Source organism: Diabrotica virgifera, chromosome 7, assembly GCF_917563875.1.
Source record: "Diabrotica virgifera virgifera chromosome 7, PGI_DIABVI_V3a".
Lineage (NCBI taxonomy): Eukaryota > Metazoa > Arthropoda > Insecta > Coleoptera > Chrysomelidae > Diabrotica > Diabrotica virgifera.
In genome coordinates this window covers 222,543,211-222,559,128 of record NC_065449.1, presented here as the reverse complement: position 1 = coordinate 222,559,128, position 15,918 = coordinate 222,543,211, and the positions used below count along the sequence as shown (strand labels likewise).

General features: G+C 31.6%; 1 protein-coding gene across 1 annotated transcript in view; it reads right to left on the bottom strand.

Annotated features, from left to right (window-relative positions):
- LOC114324259 (ficolin-1-like) overlaps positions 1 to 13,830 on the bottom strand; it is a 42,292-nt gene extending 28,462 nt beyond the window's left edge. Inside the window, exons 1-3 of the mRNA XM_028272056.2 lie at positions 13,732 to 13,830; positions 3,628 to 3,751; positions 390 to 764 (exon numbers count right to left, since the gene is read on the bottom strand). Coding sequence (XP_028127857.2) covers positions 390 to 764; positions 3,628 to 3,751; positions 13,732 to 13,797 — 565 coding nt within the window. The 5' untranslated portion in view covers positions 13,798 to 13,830. The remainder of the gene's footprint in view (positions 1 to 389; positions 765 to 3,627; positions 3,752 to 13,731) is intronic.
- Between the last annotated feature and the right edge of the window lie 2,088 nt (positions 13,831 to 15,918).

Here is a 15,918-nt window from a genome sequence, read left to right as displayed (position 1 = left end):
CTCAAAAAAGATAAAATACGAAGTAATTCTTTCAGATATAACGTTGGAACTTTTGAGGAGTCATGTGTGTGGCTGGCCTTTCATAGTATGTAAAATTTTGTAGGCAAGGCCATGTAAAAATCCCAAAGTGAAACCACGGCCCTCGATGGGCTGTCAGGCGTCACAGATGATGATGGCTACATGGACATGGAGTCCACTTGGAGTACAATATTGAAAATTATGTAATAGAAAACAGTAATGTAAATCTAGGCTATAAAAATTGCCCGTAAATGAAAACTGTATCTCAGTAGAGTTTGTTATAGATAACCAATAACCAAAAAAATGATATTTTATGGTAAAGTAGTAAACCTATTTTGTTAAACTATAAATACATATTTTTATTTTCTCACCGCTTTTCAAAATTTCTTTACAACTAGTTGGGTAAGCGTGCTCAGCTTCGGAAACTGTTTGTACTGGATTTAACCGACATAATGGTATTTGACTTTTACCAACCAGATATTTGCATTGATCCAAAAAATGTTTTAAAGTGTTTTCATAATCCTGTAAAGTATTTAATTTATCGAACACATTTTTTAAAGTGTTTTCATATTCCTGTAAATTATTCAACTTATCGGACACATTTTTTAAAGTCTTTTCATATTCCTGTAAACTATTTAATTTATCGGACACATTTTTTAAGGTGCTTTCATATTCCTGTAGACTATTTAATTTATCGACTACAAATGAAGGCATCATATGAACCTTTTCGCTGTCTTTTGTGGTATCTAAAAAAGTGAGATAAAATTAAATTACTATAACATACAGTCGGAAAAATTAAAGAATACCCATGAACGATCATATAAAACACGCTGTATTTTCCTGTCACCGTGTCACAAATAAAATTGCCCAGCGCAAGTATATGTAATAATAATTATTACATGTACTGTTCTTACGATGTCAGTTGGACCAGTATAAAAACAAAATTCGACACCGATTGTCGGCACCGTTTGTAAAACATAGGCGGCGCAATAGAAATTAATGAGTAAACTTTTATTTTTAAATTATGGTTCAATATTTGTTAAACAGTAATAATGTTGTTAATTGTTCACATTTCTTTATGAAATTGACACCAAAGATAATTAAAAATACATAATACAAATGAAATTTAACGTGCTTATTAATTTGAGAACTAAAGAAATAAGACTACACTTTGAATATACACATAAAATACATGAAAACGAACAATTCCTTTTCCAGTCGAATTGTCTAATTCATGACTAATGAAGAGATCACTTTTACTACTGTATAGTATTTTTACTACAGAAGCGATATTACGTAGGTCAAAATTTTTGACGTAAGAGCACTGTCAAAACATTAGAATGTGACTCTTCTTTATATCCATGTTTATAATAAACATGGCAATAATGAAAATTCACATTCTAATGTTTTGACAGTTCTCTTACGTCAAAAATTTTGACCTACGTAATATCGCTTTTGTAGTAAAAACACTATACATAGGACATATTTTTGACAAGTTGAAATATACCACTATCCGTGTGTTCAGAACTTGATTCGACACTTGTCGTGTTTATAACTACCACACCAATATTGGAAAAGAAGTGAAAGGCGCAATTTACACAACAGTTATCAGACAATAATGACATAAATACGCGGCAGAAACACGACTTGATACAGAAAGGACAGAAAGAATGCTAGAAACAGCAGAGATGAAAATACTTTGAAAAATCGATGGGATATAGGAAGAGGTAGAAGTGCAGATATACGACAGATATGCAAGGTGGACAACATCAATAACTAGGTAAAAAGCAGAAGAGTATAATGGAACAACTACATGAGCCAAATGACAAAAAACAAAGTAGTAAGGACGGCGAGAGACGGTTCCCCAATAGGAAGACGATCAATTAGGTCTGTATCCCGCGTATGAACAAAAAAGTTGATTAATAGTAAGCTGAAAATTTGTTAATAGCTTAAACGGTGTCTAGTCGGATAAACTGTGATATATGAGAACACTGTAACAGGGGCAGTTTTAATTGTGGTTAAAAATTTGGAACGGTCAGACTTAAACTCTCCGAACAGAGATTAAACTCTCATGCAAAAATCAGACTGCTATTTATCAGCTGTCATAATTCCTGTCATTTGACATATTCTACATGTTCCACTCATTAAAACGCCCATTTGGTGACAAATAGTAGGCTGATTTTTGCATGAGAGTTTAATCTCTGTTCGGAGAGTTTAAGTCTGTTCTGTCGGACAAAATACATGTGCCGTTTTCGTGGTCTGGCCGTTCCAAATTTTTAACCTGTTCCACAATTAAAACTTCCCCTATTCCAGTGTTCCCATATATCAAAGTTTCAAAGTAAATTAAATGTAAGACCAAATACTTACGATGTCGGGATAGTATCACGAGGTTTTTTCCTGGTTGTCCCTCGTGATTTACTATGGAATCTCTAACGCGAGAATTTTACTGTCATTCGTTGCATTTGGTTGTTTTTTAAAGAAAGATCACATGCTATGATTTTTTTGTGACGGATATTCTTGAGTTGGGATTGATTTCATGTAATCGAATGAACTATCTTTTAGTAAAGTCGTCCCAGGAACGCAACTCATAAATATAGGCGATATCATTTTAAAGTCTTATACTTTAAAATGTATAATATACGTCTGAATTGCCAAGATAAATGAGTCAGATTATATAAATTATTAAAAGAATTTTTTTACTTAGCAACAACATTTTTGTTTATTTTAGTAGTATTTTGTATTTTGACAACGAAACCCGATTTGGGCTTCGAAACGTTAATAAAATCATTTTTTTGGTAAAATTGTGGCTTATTCCCATTGAAAATAGTTGATTGTAAAAATGCCACAAGGAAATAGCTTCAGAACAATATTAAGAAATATACACACGTACGCAAACACATGAGCAGATGTTTCTTCTTTTCTATCTATAGACTTGAGTGGAGAAGGTGGAATATATTATAACGTATTACTGCCAAAAAAACCGGTTCTGTGGTATTATATACATTGAACATGTTTCATTTCCTGGCCTAATATCCAGTAACATTATTTAATTTCTAGAATCGGTTGTTTGTGCGAATTAACTTCTAAATGGCATTGGGAAGAGTATACTTTAACTAGTTGGAATCTACTTTTACTAGTAAATGTTGAAAAGAAATCTTCATTTTATATTTTTATAATTAACTTTTATTGAAACCAGCCGTTTGAGTTAACTCGAACTAGGAATAGTAAACTCCAAATGGATAATCACCTTGAACTGTAACATATACAAGTATATTTATCATGATGTCAGATATGTCAAATCAAAGAGCATACCGAAATCCATAAAATAACCAATTTTCAAAACTCCCGGGAAACTTTCAAGTTAATCTCCTTTTTTTTCGACCAAATATTTTTTGATACACCTCGTATAAAATTTATAAAACTTGGTAAGTGGTGTTTGCATATTAGGTTTTAGAGGCCATCCAGTGCTTTTATGAAGTATAACTTTTTTTCGTAAAATTAATAATAAAAAAGTTTCCCATTGGTTCCAACTTACGCGGACACACTGTGTACGTATGCGATCAAAAATAATAGATTTCGGTTAAAATTAGCTTTGAATAATAGTTTTACCTAGAACAAATGCCTCATTTTCCGGATAAATAAATTTTGACAGATCATTTTTCCAGGAGTTGGCCCCACTCTCTGCCGTAAAATCTACGGAAAATTTTACGTTAACGGGATTTGCAGCTGGTACCTGAAAATAACACATATCTCTAAATTCAGAACGATTCTTATCTAGTAAGAGATTAAATAAGCCAAAAACAGATTGGACAAAACAAAAATTTATTCAATAGTGCTTTTTATGGAAAACTATTGTAACTAACGTTATAATATTCTGTACATTTGTTAGGTGAGCATTATCCTATGATACATAATAATATGTTATTATTAGTTTAGTATACGAATAACTTAAAAAAATTTAATTTGATAGAAAAAATCATTAACAACAAAATTGTAGCTAATAAAAAAAAACAAAGAGATTCGCGTCAGAAAGACCTACATAAACCCAATAACCACTGAGTTATTACTCTTTAAAGGATGGTTATTTTCGAAAAACATCGAAATAAAGAATCATTAATCTCAAATAACTCGAATGTGTTGCAATTTTCTCGAAAAACTTAAGAGACATCTTTTAAAATTTTAAAGTAAATGAGAAGAAGTTTAGCACTGACTACCCGCACAAAGCCAACTGTTTACAGTGCAAACGCGCAGAATACCCTAAATAAGCCAAACGGTCCGTAAACTACAGATAATTGCCGTCGCAAGTCCGTTATCCCCCTCCCCTCACCTCCCCCCAAGCGCTCGCAGAACACATGCAAATTATCTTCAAATTTGGTGATTTATTTGGCAATGTAAAGATTTTTTGCCGGCACTGTAGAAGTGAATAGCTTCCCACTTGAAATTAAGTTGGTTTAGGTATGGTTGATATATAGTCTGGGCTGATTATCGGAGAATAGGCCATTTTTGGGAAAAGTTATTTACCAGCAATTTTATTGCTGGAATCGAATCTTATGATTGTATATATTAATAATATAATTATGCAAAGTCCGCAGATAGTGTGCTACTTTTTTTATAAACAAAATGGCGCCCGAAAATCGTGTTTTTTCAATTTTTGCTCTATAACTCCAAAGATTTTAACTTTACACCAAAAACACTCAAATAAAAATTCACCGCAATTAAATTCTGCATAGAGACGTGTTTTTTCCGATTTACTTCGATGAAAGCTGTCCCCGGAAAAAGCGGGTTTTTCCAACAAAATCTTTAATTTTCAACTAAAATTTTAGATAAGTAATTGTTAATCAATAATTAAATAACTTAGTAACGTAAAAGCCCTTTTCGTATAGATTAGAGTTCCAGAAGCCGATAGAAATTGAAAAACAGTTTAGCAATAATTAAATTGTTAATTAAAAATTTATAGCCAGGGAGGTAGTGTCAAATTTGACCGGAGCATTTTAGCATGGCTGTTTTCTTTTTATTTAGGTAGGTGTTCCAAAGCTTATTAACAAATGATGTGTCAGCTGGCCCAAAACCGGGGATTTTAGTCAAGAAAAGGTAAAACATGAAAGTTGATGGACCAACGCTACAGCTTAAATGTCAAATATTTATATACGTTATCCAGAACATTTAATGGACTTGCTTACTTGGCGCCTACCTTTCACTCAGGAGATCGGGGTTCAAATCCTGGCGCGGAAAATTCTTTTTGTTTTTTAAATTGACATTTTATTTTGAAAGATATTTATTTTTATAATACCACGTTTTTATTATTTATACGAGACAATATAAAAAAATCTGTACGTCTTTTATAGAATTATGCATAGAACTTATGAAATAGCATAATATATACATTTGATCATAAATATTATGATTCACCTTAATAAGCAAAATTACTGTACGTGAACCCCTGAAGCTTCCTGAGTTAGTACGACCAATCTAAGTGAAAAAGGGGGTTGGCCTCCCCACCCCACCCCCCTCCTGACATTTTTTTATCTTTTTAGACAAACTGTTTTTTGCATAATTTTATGTGATGTAAAACCAAAAAATACATACAACCAACCCTAATTTTTCACTTTTCTATCACCAACCCCCATTTTTAATAGCAATCTAATTATTTCCCTGTTCTCTATAATATATAAAAATGAATTTTTGTCTGTATGTCCCTTATAGAATCGTAAACTATGCATTTAATCATATAATGACCTCAAGCAAAGTTTTTGTACTTACATGAACCAAGGAAGGAGTTAATACGACCAACCTAAGTAATCATGATTTTGTGATGTCTGCGTAAATAAATTATTTACGCAGACACCACAAAACAATAAGTATGTATTGTTTATTAGAAAAAAGTAGACGCAATATTTTTGAGTATTTTTTGGCTTTCTGGTATTTTTTAGGTATTTAACTTTTATACATTATTTGGTTATAAGGCGGTACGAAGTTTGCCTGGTCAGCTAGGTAATACTAAAAAAATATTCTTGGACTAGTTTGGCAAAGACTAAAAAGTATAAATCATTAATTTATGAATTTTAGATTGTAAGAAAAAAGCGTCCACATGGAACAAGTGGAAGAAGGTCTGAAAGCACTTGAGATTACCAATTGGAGGAACAAAGCAAGGAACAGAACAGAATGGCGGAAAATCTTAGAACAAGCCAGGAGCCAAAAAGGGTTGTCGAGCTACTGATGATGATGATGAAGAAAAAATGATACGGGATTTCCGTATTTTTCTGTCACGTTCACTTGGCCAGCTAACATTTTTTGCCATGTACCTACATAATGCAGCTGACGATTTTTTCTTCATCATCATCATCAGTAGCTCGACAACCCTTTTTGGCTCCTGGCTTGTTCTAAGATTTTCCGCAATTCTGTTCTGTTCCTTGCTTTGTTCCTCCAATTGGTAATCTCAAGTGTTTTCAGACCTTCTTCCACTTGTTTCATGTGGACGCTTTTTTCTTGCAATCTAAAATTCATAAATTAATGATTTATACTTTTTAGTCTTTGCCAAACTAGTCCAAGAATATTTTTTTAGTATTACCTAGCTGACCAGGCAAACTTCGTACCGCCTTAGAACCAAATAATGTTTGAAAGTTAAATACCTAAAAATTGCCAGAAAGCCTAAAAATACTCAAAAATATTGCGTCTACTTTTTTCTAATAAACAATACATACTTATTGTTTTGTGGTGTCTGCGTAAATAATTTATTTACGCAGACATCACAAAATAATGATTACTTAGGTTGGTCGTATTAACTCCTTCCTGGGTTCATGTAAGTACAAAAACTTTGCTTGAGGTCATTATATGATTAAATGCATAGTTTACGATTCTATAAGGGACATACAGACAAAAATTCATTTTTATATATTATAGAGAACAGGGAAATAATTAGATTGCTATTAAAAATGGGGGTTGGTGATAGAAAAGTGAAAAATTAGGGTTGTATGTATTTTTTGGTTTTACATCACATAAGATTATGCAAAAAACAGTTTGTCTAAAAAGATAAAAAAATGTCAGGAGGGGGGTGGGGTAGGGAGGCCAACCCCCTTTTTCACTTAGATTGGTCGTACTAACTCAGGAAGCTTCAGGGGTTCATGTACAGTAATTTTGCTTATTAAGGTGAATCATAATATTTATGATCAAATGTATATATTATGCTATTTCATAAGTTCTATGCATAATTCTATAAAATACATACAGATTTTTTTTATATTGTCTCGTATAAATAATAAAAACGTGGTATTAGAAAAATAAATATTTTTCAAAATAAAATGTCAATTTAAAAAACAAAAGGAATTTTCCGCGCCAGGATTTGAACCCCGATCTCCTGAGTGAAAGGTAGGCGCCAAGTAAGCAAGTCCATTAAATGTTCTGGATAACGTATATAAATATTTGACATTTAAGCTGTAGCGTTGGTCCATCAACTTTCATGTTTTACCTTTTCTTGACTAAAATCCCCGGTTTTGGGCCAGCTGACACATCATTTGTTAATAAGCTTTGGAGCACCTACCTAAATAATAAGAAACCAGCCATGCTAAAATGCTCCGGTCAAATTTGACACTACCTCCCTGGCTATTACGGTCGCTATAATAACGACAATAATAACTATGATTTTTTCATAAGAAGACACTATACCTTTCTAATGTACTTTACAGAATTGAAATTAGACTATTTAAGCGGCCTCAGCAATTTTTTAAAATTATAAAGAATTTTTTGGCTAATAAACAAATAGAATATCTTGGGAAATATTACACTAAATTAAATTGTAAAAACGGCATTCGAAAAACAGCGGCAGGACGCTTCGTTTAAAAGAAAAAACGTTTAATTATGATGAGTAGTTCCTGAGATACAACCGGTCAAAGTTGACCGAAATTTACGGCAAAGATATAAACAATAGGATCATAATTTTTAAACCATCACCTTGTTATTTTTGTCCTCTTTCTCCATACCAATTTTCATATCCTTAAAATACTCTAAAAAATGTGAAAATTGTCAAAAATAGCAAAATTCCAATCAACAATTAGGTTGGAGAACATGTAACCCTCAAAGTTCAAAATCGGTATACGTTTAAAAAATTCATTTTCTCGGCTTCCCGTGGAGCAATTTCCTTTTTTTTTGTTCCCAAGTAACTCGAGTAGAGCCATCGAACTAACGCATTATTAAATGTCAGACTTGCTTTTGTTTTGTTATAATAAATTAATTTATTTATTATAACCCAACATTTTAATTTGTTTAAATAAAAATTGTTTAAATAATTACACAGCTTTCAAATGAGAATATTTATGTTTTTAACTTTAAAAGGTACGCTTGTAGTAAATTTATCTAAAAAAAAAACCAACAACTGGAAAAAATATGTAGTATTCTGTTCTTATAAATAAATTAATCTATTATAACAAAATAAATATACCTCAAAATATATAATACCTCAGGAATGGTTGGTGTCCACCTAAAACAATATATGCCAAAGATTGTTCAGACTATAGGACAATATCACTAATAAGCCATACCCTCAAAATATTTCTAAAGGTGATTCATGGAAGGTTATACAGAAAGCTAGAAAATGATATGGATGATACCCAATTTGGCTTCCGCAAAGGACTTGGAACAAGAGAGGCATTGTTTGCATTTAAAGTCCTCTCTCAAAGATGCTTAGATATGAACCTGGATATTTATTCCTGTTTCATCGACTTCCAAAAAGCGTTCGACAGAGTCCGACATGAAAAACTAATAGAATTGTTGAAAAACAGAGATATAGACAGACGATACTTACGAATTATCATCAATCTGTATTGGAATCAAAAGGCCAATATAAAGATAGACGAACAAGAGTCCGAGAATATTGATATAAAGAGAGGGGTAAGACAGGGTTGTGTACTGTCGCCGCTACTGTTTAACGTGTACAGTGAAGCCATATTTCAGGAAGCGATAGCGGAACTAAGTGATGGAATCTCTATAAACGGAAGAACAGTAAATAACATAAGATTCGCTGATGACACCGTTATAATGGAAGACACCCTTGAGTCGCTACAAGAATTGTTAAATAGAATTAACGATTATTGCATTCGATATGGACTCAAAATAAACAAGAAAAAAACTAAATTTATGATTGTCTCAAAAACACAACATGGAAATGAAAGGTTAATACTAGAGCAAACCCAAATAGAAAAAGTAAAGACATACAAATATCTGGGAACCTGTGTTGATGACAAAAATGACCAAAGCAAAGAAATTAAAGTCCGAATTGAAACTGCAAGGCAAGCATTCATAAAAATGAAGACACTGCTTACAAACAAAGACCTTCAGCTGCCTCTCAGATTGAGGGCTCTAAGATGCTACATATTTTCTATATTACTATACGGAATGGAAGCTTGGACATTGAAAAGGCAACATATAAGAAAAATAGTAGCGTTAGAAATGTGGTGTTACAGAAGAATGTTGAAAATTCAGTGGGTTCAAAGGATTACCAATGTTGAAGTGATACGACGTTTAAATAAGGAGTTAGAAATTATGAACAGTATAAAAACAAAAAAACTAGAATATTTGGGTCACATTACCAGAGGAGAGAAATATGAGTTGCTGAGAATTATTATGCAAGGAAGGATCCAAGGAAAAAGAAGCATAGGAAGAAGACGCATCTCCTGGCTGAGGAACCTTAGAGAATGGTTTAACTGTAGTTCATTACAACTGTTCAGAGCAGCAGCCAACAAAGTGACCATAGCTATTATGATATCCAACCTCCGCTAGGAGATGGAACTTTAAGAAGAAGAACAAAATAAAAGCAAGTTTGACATTTAATAATGCATTAGTTCGATGGCTATACTCGAGTTATTGGAGAACAAAAAAAGAATGAAGGAAATTGCTCCATGGGAAGTCGAGAAAATGCATTTTTTTAACCTATGCCGATTTTGAACTTTGAAGGTTACATTTTCTCCAACCTAATTTTTGATTGGAATTTTGCTAGTTTTTGCAATTTTCACACGTATTATCGATAGTTTTTATTATAATAATATATGTTATGAGTATTTTAAAGATATGAAAATTGGTATGGAGAAAGAGGACAAAAATATAAAGGTGATGGTTTGAAAAATATGATCCTATTGCTTATATCTTTGCCGTAAATTCCGGTCAACTTTGACCGGTTGTATCTCAGGAACTACTTATCATAATTAAACGTCTTTTCTTTTAAAAGAAGCGTCCTGCCGCTGTTTTTCTAATACTGTTTTTACAAATTAATTTAGTTTAACATTTCCCGAGATATTCTATTTGTTTATAAGCCAAAAAATTTTTTATAATTTTAAAATATTCCTGAGGCCGCTTAAATGGTCCAATTTCAATTCTGTAAAGTACATTAGATAGGCTATTGTCTTTTTATGAAAAAACATAGTTATTCTTATGCATCATAATTATTGTGGATATTATTGCGACCGTAAATTTTTAATTAACAATTCAATTGTTGCTAAACTGTTCATTTAATTTCCATCGGCTTCTGGAATTATAATCTATACGAAAAGGGCTTTTACATTATCAAGTTATTTAATAATTGATTAACAATTACTTATCTAAAATTTTAGTTGAAAATTAAAGATTTTGTTGGAAAAACCCGCTTTTTTCGGGGAAAGTTTTCATCGAAGTGAATCGGGAAAAACACGTCTCTATGCAGAATTTAATTGCGGTGAATTTTTATTTGGGTGTTTTTGGTGTAAAGTTAAAATCTTTGGAGTTATAGAGCAAAAATTGAAGAAAACACGATTTTCGGGCGCCATTTTGTTTATAGAAAAAGTAGCACACTATCTGCGGACTTTACATACCCATATTATTAATACATACAATAATAAGATTCGATTCCAGCAATAAAATTGCTTAATTATTTATATGGGAAATAAGCCACAATTAAAATGAAAAAAATAATTTTATTAACGTTTCGAATTTAAATTAATATTATTTATAATTTAAACATGTTACAAGTCAGAATTTGGTATTATTTTTTGAGAGTAAATTAATGTAAGACCAAATACTTACGATGTCGGGATAGTATCACAGGGTTTTTCCTGGTTTTCCCTTGTGATTTACTATGAAGTCTCTAACGCGAGAATTTTACTGTCGTTGCATTTGGTTGTCTTTTTAAAGACATATCACATGCTATAAATTTTTTATGACGGATATTCTTGAGTTGGGGTTAATTTCATGTAATCGAATGAACTATCTTTCAGTAAGTCGTCCCAGGAACGCAACTCATAAATATTGGCAATATCATTTTAAAGTCTTCTACTTTAAAATGTATAATATATGTCTGAATTGCCAATATAAATGAGTGAGATTAAATAAATTATTAGAAGAATTTTTTTGCTTAGCAACAACACTTTAGTTTATTTTAGTAATATTTTGTATTTTGACAACGGCACCCGATTTGGGCGTCGAAACGTTAATAAAATTATTTTTTTCATTTTAATTGTGGCTTATTTCCCATATAAATAATTAATCATAAAAAATGCCACAAGGAAATAGCTTCAGAACAACAATAAAATTGCTGGTAAATAACTTTTCCTTGTATTTTGCTAATTAGCCCAGAGTAATACGATACATAGGTATGTAATACGATAGTAGTAATACGATACATATAGTAATACGATACACATACCTATATGTGATTCAATCGGTTTGAAATGTTAAGTTTAGAAAAAATAGTTGATTAAATCGAAAATGGCATTTTAAAAATTAAAAAAAAAGTAACTTTTCTTAAATAAATCTAAAAGTTTTCATAATATGAAAAAATGTTTGAAATAATAATTGTAGAATATCTTTTACTGAAAATTTTGATATTTTTTGTTTATATGTTTACTTTTAGGTTTATTTAAGGAAAATGTAAAGATAATAATGTCATTTTCGATTTAATCAACTATTTTTTCTAAACTAAGTCTGTTAAACCGGTCTAATCACATGGATTTTAACGATCACATTTCTATTAGGATTGTAACGATTAGGGTTTAAATTTTACATTTCAAAAAAAAGCAGAGGTCGACTTTATTTTCAATAGTAATACCACTAGTGATTCAATGTTCGCGATAAGTCTGTCGATTTACTTCTAAACGAAACTGAGTTGCTTGAAAACACCACGAGTCCGTAGGACGAGTGGTGTTTTCTTTAAGCAACTCAGTTGAGTTTAGAAATAAAAGACAGACTTATAAGATAAATTAAATCACGAGTGGTATTTTATTAGACTATTTCACGAACAAAGTGATAGGTCAAAAATTCAGTAGAATGAGAGGAAGGAATTTAATAATAATACATTTGATCTAGGTAACCCAAATCTACCCATTTTTTGAATAATTCACAATTAGTCATAATCATGAAATATTTATTATAACTATAAATAATTTGTTATAATTATTTTTTTACCTATAACAATAAATAGTTGAAGGCCCAGTCTTTTAGAATGAATGCTAGTCTTTCGTTGTTATTTTCTGCATCTAATTTGTAGTTGTACACACAGAACATCATAAATTGTCTCCACATATAAGATTTAGATTTTCTTGTGTTACTCGGTATATTTTCTTCAATGTTTTGGTTTATAACTTCGTTTGAAGTACCACCGAAACGACTCATTTTGACGTATACAGCTACAATAATTTTTTTGGCAAACGTCAAACTTTGCTTTGCGATCGGTATCCATGGTTACGTCGTTGAAAACACGAAGCTGATAGACCAATCAGAATTGAAAGACAGTTGGTGTTTTCGCGATAACACAAGCTGTCTTTGGTTTGTGATTGGTCAGATTATGTGAAAATTTTAAGATGAGTGAAATAGTCGTCATAAGTCAGTCAGTTCTTATGCAAAAAACTTTTGTCAGAGCTTATTTAAAAAAACTTTTAATGAGCTTTCAAAGGTGTCTCTCTGAAATGCACCACATTCGACTTATTTGAGATTGAGGGTTCTCCATTTCGAGGTTCTTCGAAAATAACCATCTTTAAAGAGCAATAACTCAGTTGTTATTGTAAGTCTCTTCGCTTTTTTATTGGGGACAATTTTCTTTTTCATGACTTTTTCTATAAAATTAAATTTTTTAAAATTATTCATGAAAAACGGTAATAAAATGTGAATTTTTCAAGAAAAAATACATAGTTTTAATCGTAAATAACTTGGTCATTCTATCGATTTCAATAGTTATTTTGATTAAAAAAATTTTCATTCCCTAGATGGGGTTGTTTTCACCCCCATCTCAAAAGCGCAGTTCGGCATAGTGTAGATTTTGACAAAGGTTATAATTACTACATAAATCCAAATTTTCAAGGAAATCGACCTTGGTTCTCAAAATTATACAGTTTTACAGTTTTTTACCGCTGATGAATGGTCTAAATAGTTCTGTTGCCGACTTGTTGAATTTTATTTATTGAAAGTAATTTAAATAAACAATGTTGATGAAAATCTTAAAATTCACTATTTACCAGCAGATACCTGATTCAAAGGAAGGGTTAGTTGTATCGTGAGAAGTACTACATAGTCGAAGTCACTGCTAAGTATATACGGAACTAGGATGTGAAAATTAAGTTACAAGAGCATATTTGCTAGTATATTTTAGATCCTATAGAATTTATACTTGTAACCCGTTATATTCTTATAATTACACATATATTAAAAAAAGCATTCTTTCATTAAAAAAAGCAATTCTTATTTTTTTGTACTACTTACCTCAGCCGGAGAAAGAGAGACACCGAACTTGACACATATTAAGAGAAGAACCACAAACGAGATCATTGTGATTTATTAAAATGATATCAAACGGTTTGGCTATTTATGCGTTTTATTATACAGGAAAAGAATAGTATAATTTGCAATAATTATTATCTTATAACACCCACCAACAAGTTTGTGGGTTTTTTTATCTAGCAAAATGGCGGGAAATATTTTACAGAATGTTATTTTATCATTTTTGTTGTTATCTTCAGCGGTATTGTAGTTGATATCAAAAAATATTTATAACATTATCTCATTAAAACATGTCGTATACAGGGTGTTTGGTAAAGAAGGGGCCATTGCTGAACCTTAGATTGCTGAGCTTATCATAAGTCGATTTAAGCTAACTTACCTTAGTACGAACGTTCATAATAAAGGGTGTCAAAGGTCTTGCCTGCAAAGGTAAAACAGTATATGTGAAAAAAGTGAGTTTTGAGATAAATGACTTTTTGTTCTTTATTGTGCCGTTTTGTCATTTCTTAAATTAGACAAGTGAAATTTGGAATATAAAAAAGTATGTTATTATAATAATTATTGCAGCAGCAAATAGGTATAGTTTTTTCAAATGTGCTTGTAAAATGTATACCCAAAGAGTATATAAAAGACTTTATACGTATATACCGTCGGGGAGATAAAAATTCCCATTGGTCATACTATGGTAAAAGAGTACATGAAATGTTTATACCATTTTACCATTGGAATTGGGTCACCGTTTTTATGAAATGTTACCGTTTAACAGCATATACCACATAATATATCCTGTTTTACCAGTAGAGTTTTAAAAAATAGATATAACATAATACCAGGGATAAGTAGTGTATGATAGGGTGACCAAATCATAAACTTCCAAAAACGGGACACATCCAAGAAGCAGTAGGGTACCTAGAAATTTTTTTTTTGGGGGGAAGTTGTTCACCGAAATTTTTTGTATTGTTTGTGAAAGACAAGACAATATGTGCATTTTTATATATATTTTGCCTTGGGGGAAAGGAAAGGCGGTTACACCCCCAACCCACACCTGGGTACATTACTGCTTAGGAGAGTTTGTGGCGATATCCAAACAGGTAGGGGCAATTGAAACATGGTCTTTTAGCTAATTTGGGAGCTACAAATCCTTTTCCATTTACCTTTGAACATGTAATTTACGGACAATCAAGACTGCGAACCAGACAGTAAACAGTAAAAACATTACTGGTTTCTCTGGAGGATATTGAAAAAGCCAGAGAAAACCATAAAATAAAACAATTTTAAAAAAGGTCAGAGCAACAAAGAACACGCCCAGCATTAAAACAAAAGAACTAAAAACCAAAAAAGGGAAACCGTGTACTGGGCCACAATGTAACAAGAGAGGCAGAAATAATAGTGAAATCACATGCCGAAATTGGAGAAAAATTAATGAGAGAAAATATAGTCAGATACATAAGATCAACCCAAAGCAAATACGGGACATTTAGAGGTCCCGAGGGACTTTTTCGGGATCCCGGGACAAATCGTTAAAAAACGGGACAATCCCGTTTTTACGGGACCTTTGGTCACCCTAGTGTATGACGATGTATACTGTTCTGCCTTTGTAGAGTTTGTCGAATATACTGTTTTACCAAGGTCACATTTTAAAAACTAAATGAGATAGAAATAAACTAAAAATTGCATAAGAAAGAGCGGAAAAAATAACCCAGTTTCGGCGGCAAATTCAAAAATCGATTTTTTTCACATATACTGTTTTACCTTGGCAGGCAAGTGGTAAACTTTTATTTTGTTTATTCTTGTATATTTCCTGACAGGCATGAGCTAACAACGCTAAATTTGGTAAACGGGGTTTTTTGGGACGATAAATCTAAATTCGTCACCAAAAATTATTTATTACCCAGAGGGCGCCACATACGTCTTTCAGCGCTCATTTAATACGTTAAATTTTTTTTATCCCCCACTCTATGTACTTCTTGTATCAATATTTTTATTCTCTTGATATTTTTGCTTAAAAAATGTGTAGATAGATAGATACATAGATCTTTATTTGAAATAGGAAAAACCTAATATACATAAACTTAAAACCAAAATTACAATATGAAGTTAAAGTTAAGTTAAGACATAAAATCACAGGTAATATAATATATAATAAAATTAAAAACATATATAAAACAT